The sequence below is a fragment of the Neoarius graeffei genome, chromosome 18 (genome assembly GCF_027579695.1).
Source record: "Neoarius graeffei isolate fNeoGra1 chromosome 18, fNeoGra1.pri, whole genome shotgun sequence".
In the NCBI taxonomy this organism is placed as follows: domain Eukaryota; kingdom Metazoa; phylum Chordata; class Actinopteri; order Siluriformes; family Ariidae; genus Neoarius; species Neoarius graeffei.
In genome coordinates, this window is record NC_083586.1 from 56549757 (window position 1) to 56554943 (window position 5187).

The 5187-nt window shown below is 42.2% G+C and overlaps 1 protein-coding gene across 1 annotated transcript; it reads left to right on the plus strand.

The window, feature by feature from the left end:
- The first annotated feature begins 711 nt into the window (after positions 1-711).
- On the plus strand, positions 712-1491 carry LOC132865804 (serum amyloid P-component-like). The gene is made up of 2 exons (XM_060898306.1): positions 712-769; positions 860-1491. Exons 1-2 carry the CDS (start codon positions 712-714, stop codon positions 1489-1491), a joined length of 690 nt encoding a protein of 229 aa, XP_060754289.1.
- Positions 1492-5187: the final 3696 nt, after the last annotated feature.

Below are 5187 nucleotides of genomic sequence, written 5' to 3' on the forward strand. Positions count from 1 at the left end.
ACAAATTTTGGCACAAAGGCAGGAGCCATGACTCATCCTTGCTTGTAAAGACTGAGCCTTTGTTGCATGCTCCTTTTATACCCAATCATGTTACCAATTAACCTGCTTATTGTGGAATCTTCCAAAACGATTTTCCTTGAATATCCTATGAACTTTTCAGTCTTATTTTGCCTCTGTCCCAACTTTTTTTGGAGTGTGTTGCAGGCATCAAAATCTAACTTGGTTGATATTTACAAAATACAATTAAGTTGGTCAGTAAAACTATTAAAAATCTTTTCTTTGTATTTTGTCATTCAAATAAAGGTTAACGTGAATAAACAAATCATAGATTTTTTTTATTGCATTTTGGAAAATGTCCCAACTTTTTTGTGGAAATGGTGTAAGTACTTGAAAAACAGAAAATACTGAGGATGGGATAAGCCTGAAACATTTGGAAAATAGTAAACACTAAGGACGGGCTGAGCCCAAAACTTTCCCTTTGTTTGTTTTTGTTATGTAAGGTTCTTCCACTTTTTTGGCTCTTACTTCTCAGTCCAATACATCTTTTTAGCACAACCCTTTAAGGTCGGAGTCTGTTCTTTCATTACATTTACTGTCCTGGATTTCATGCACCAGATGAAACATCCACCAGTAAGTACACAGACCTAAGCGCAAGGTGCAGACACCACTCTCAAGCTGATTTCATAAACACACTGAGACATCACGACAGAAATGAAGAGACTTGTGGTCTTTTTCTTATTATTTCTCCTCACCAAGGCTGAAAGACAAGGTTTGTCTACTTGTTTTTATCATTTATAATTGAAGTTCTGTCTAATTCTGTTGTAGAAAAGAAAAAAAACTTATTGTCTTCATTATAAAGATCTTTCAGGTAAAATATTCACATTTCCTGAAGCGTCCAATACTGATTATGTGGCTCTCAGTCCTGAGGAGGAGAAGAACTTCACCGCTGTGACTGTGTGTCTGCGTGCCTTCTCGGACATTTCCAGAACTCAGAGCCTTTTCTCACTTTCTCTGCCATCAATAGCTAATGGCTTTCTAATTTTCAAGGCAAAACGAAGAGCGTATCAATTAAACATATTAGGAAAAGTTGTTGTCTTTCATGGTTTGCAGGATGAATTCAATGTCTGGAATTCAGTGTGTGTTACCTGGGACAGTGAAACAGGACTCGCGCAGATGTGGGTCAATAGAAACCCGAGTTCACGAAAAGGACTGAAGGCAGGAAGCGCTTTGACTGGACCTCCAAAAATCATTTTGGGTCAAGAGCAAGATAATTACGGTGGAGGGTTTGACACTGAACAGTCATTTGTAGGGATGCTGACTGATGTGCACATGTGGGACTTTGTTCTGTCTCCTGATCAGATTGCGTATTATTCATATGGTAGCCAGGTTCAGCCAGGCAACGTTCTTAACTGGAATTCCCTAGAATTCAATAAAAATGGCTATGTGATCATAGAAAGTAAGGACACTTCACATGAAGCTGGTAGTTTTTAGAGTCAAGAGTCAATGCAGGATAGAAGTAGAGACAGATCTGTTGTCTCTGAATACTCTTTAATGTAAGGTTGCATTTTTTCCCCACATGATACTATATCACGTCTTTTTTCACTCTGTAATTTTTTTTTTGCCTATGCTAAACTGTCACACAATTTCTAAGGACAAAAAAAAAATGTACTTTGGAGCACATCGCAATTTTGTTTTTTTCTTTTGAATCAGTATTATGTTACAGCAGTACTGTATATCCCGTACATTCAATAAAGATTTCATTGCATCACAACTTTAACCTCTTTGGCAGAGGTTCTTCTTTGCTTCATGATGATTTCTCATTACATTTTGGACAATTTTATTCCCTATAGGTCCATCAAGTTTTTCAAGCATGTGGTTTATGAATAATGTGGTAATAATGTCGAAGGGTGTCCTAGGAAGGTAGTATCACAGATGCTCCACTGCACACTATACTGTATTGTCAAGGCCTCCTGCTCTTTTCCATGATTTCTGTGAGTTTATATACTGTACAATTCTGTGCAAAAGTCTTAGGTACATGTAAAGAAATGCTGTCGACCAAAAATGGCTTAAAAAACAATGAAATTAAGTGTTTCAACGTTAATAAATACGATAAACAGTAAGCACTAAGCTATAATAAATGAAACAAGGTAGATATTTGGTGTGAGACGACCCTTTGCTTAAAAAAAAAAGTAGTCTGAGGTCCAATGAGTGCAGTTTTATGTGGAAATGAGCTGTAGGTTTTACTGAGCATCTTACAGAACCAGCCACGGTTCTTCTGGACACTTTGACTGTCACACTCGCTTCTTCATTTTGCACCAAAGCCCAGTAGCCTTCATTATGTTTTCTTTTTTAATCTGAAAACTGGGCTCTTATGGAATATGCTGCTCAGATATATTACAAACTCTTTTTTTTTCTTTTTTTTCTGTAACATTTAATTTTGTGCTGGAAAATGAATGAACGTTTGGAACTCTAAAATGTTTTTGTACTGACTCGATAATGTAGAAGTCATAAAATAGAAATCTATAACAAAGTTTTTATCAAAAAAATAAGGTGCCTAAGACAATTTGCACAGCACTATATAAGCTTATTAGAATATTAATTCACACATTTCTACATAACCACAACATGGATAACATCATGGAGAAGCTTTTGAGCTTTGCAAAGGAAAATGGATCAATTCGGAGACCAGAATGGACAAACAGAGTAGTCATGTAAAGGAATGCGTCTACTCGCCCCAAGACCAAACAATCCCAATCTTATCTGCTTTCGGCTCCCTCAGACAGCACTGGCCTTGGCCAAGGCTGTTGCTGGGACAACAACTCCCCCCCTGAAGATCACTGCTGTTAGACTCTCTCGTATTCCTTCCCCCACTTCCCACGGTTGCTGATTTTAACCCCAGTGTGACAAGTGGGTAAGCGCCATCTTCGGCTGCAGGACCGGACTGCTTGTTTGCGCTGGGTTACCTATACCTCTGCCCCTCCCCCGACCCCCCTCCCAGGATCGCCCCCTCCCTCACCCCCTTCCCCCTCGAGTCCCGAGTCATGTGTAAAGTGTACTGTGTTATATTTGTGCTTATGTGCTGAGGTGTTTTTTTGATGTTCCTACACTGTACTCCCCACAGGAGCATAGTGTGGGGGTTGCTTTTTTCTCCTCCCCTCCCCTCATGTTACTCTTTATTTTTCATCCCTGTCTTCCTGTCCTGTCTATTCCCCCTGTGTCAATTGTATGTGTGTGTATATGTACGGACGGGTTGATGGCTAATTTCACTGGTACTTGTGACTAAGTGACAATAAAGGGTTCATTCATTCATTTATTCATATTCATTGCACTTGGTATTTTAATCAAAGCAAACATGGATGGATGATCCTGTGCATTAGTATCGTACTTTCTTGGACTTATATATGAAATATCTCCATCCATCCATTATCTGTAGCTGCTTATCCTGTGTAGGGTCACAGACAAGCTGGAGCTTATCTCAGCGGACTATGGGCAAGAGGCGGGGTACACCCTGGACAAGTCGCCAGGTCATCGCAGTGCTGACACATATGGCCCTTTTCCACTACCCTTTTTCAGCTCACTTCAGCTCGCTTCAGCTCACTTCAGCCCGACACGGCTCGCGTTTCGACTACCAAAAACCAGCACGACTCAGCTCGCTTCAGCCTTGCTTAGCCCCTAAAACTCGCACCGTTTTGGAGTGGGGCTGAAGCGAGCCAAGCCGTGCCGAGTGAGGCTGGGGGCGTGAGCAGACACTCCCCTGTGCACTGATTGGTGAGGAGGAGTGTCCTCACATGCCCACACACGCCCCACGAGCGCGCTGGGATCTGTAAACACCGCAAACCTGGAAGAATAATAATTACGAATTACGAGAATTTCTGAAGCCTTATGCGCCTCGCCTTATCTATACGCTCTTGCCAGTATCTGTCCGCGTTGTCGGTGACAACAAGCCACAGCACCAAGACCAGCAACACTAACGACTCCATGTCCTCCATGTTTATTGTTTACTATTCGGGTCGTGAGACTACCGCTTAAAAGCTCACTGAATCAGTGACGTACAGAGCATCGTGGACGAGTTCGCGGAGCGCAAGGCTCGTCGTATGCCCTTCAAATAATGCGCGCAGTAGGCTATTGATGTTTTATTATGAGCCATGTACAGTATGTCACCTAATGTTTTTTTGTTTCTGAGTTACATGTTCGTTTGAAGGACTTAATGTACAAAATAACATAGTTGCACCCCGTAGTGTTGAAATTGGTAAACACAGTGCATTCAGTGAGGTTTGCACCGCCCTCCTTTTATTTCTGACTCTTCCTGTCACCGTTGCAACCTCTGAGCGCTCATTCGTATGCCCTTCAAATAATGTGCGCAGTATAGGCTATTGATGTTTTATTATGAGCCATGTACAGTATCCTAATGTTTTTTGTTTCTGAGTTACATGTTCGTTTGAAGGACTTGATGTACTAAATAACATAGTTGCACCCGGTAGTGTTGAAATTGGTAAACACCGCAGTTGCGGACATTTTGTAGCCTAAAATGATGTTATGATAAGCTTTAATAAAGGGCCCGGTCATTTGCCCCGCCCCCGGCCCGGCTCTGACTTGTTCCGCCACTGTCACTGATGTCACTGTTTGCGCTGCTTAACGACATCACGTGACGTCCACCCACTTTCGCTAACTCCACCCAATGTGTCCACCCACTTCCAGCCAGCACGGTTCAGCGCGGTTGTAGTCAAAATGCAACTCCAACAGCCCCGCTCAGCCCGACTCAGCTCGACTCAGCACGGCACGGCTCAGCCGCGTTTGTAGTGGAAAAGCGGCAATAGAGACAAACACTCATAGAGCCTGGCTTTTGCACCTTTCTCTGATAACAAACTGGATGGTCGTGTTCACTTTTGGCACTGAGAACTCGATGTCTGGTTTTCCTGAAAACAAGCTGAATGTGGACTCCTCTGACCACAGAACATTTGTCTTTCGGTACATCTGAGATGAGTTAAAAAAAAATCAAAGTCCTTCCCACACCATTCAGTGGCGCATTTGGCAGCGCCGATATCTGTTTCGTAGACCTCAGCCTCTCATCTATATTACATAGATAGGGTTATAGTGGGGGGCTAGTCCTCTGGTAACCGTGAGAGTTTGACACCCCACTTGCATCTGTATTGCAACATGCCTTGCCAGATGGCACCATTTTTATGA

What these genes read in the sequence shown, in the direction of transcription:
- LOC132865804 (XM_060898306.1), top strand. Translation starts at nt 712, where the DNA reads ATGAAGAGACTTGTGGTCTTTTTCTTATTATTTCTCCTCACCAAGGCT. An exon ending in CACCAAGGCTGAAAGACAAG is followed by an intron (nt 770 to 859) that starts GTTTGTCTACTT and finishes TTCATTATAAAG; the next exon opens with ATCTTTCAGGTAAAATATTC.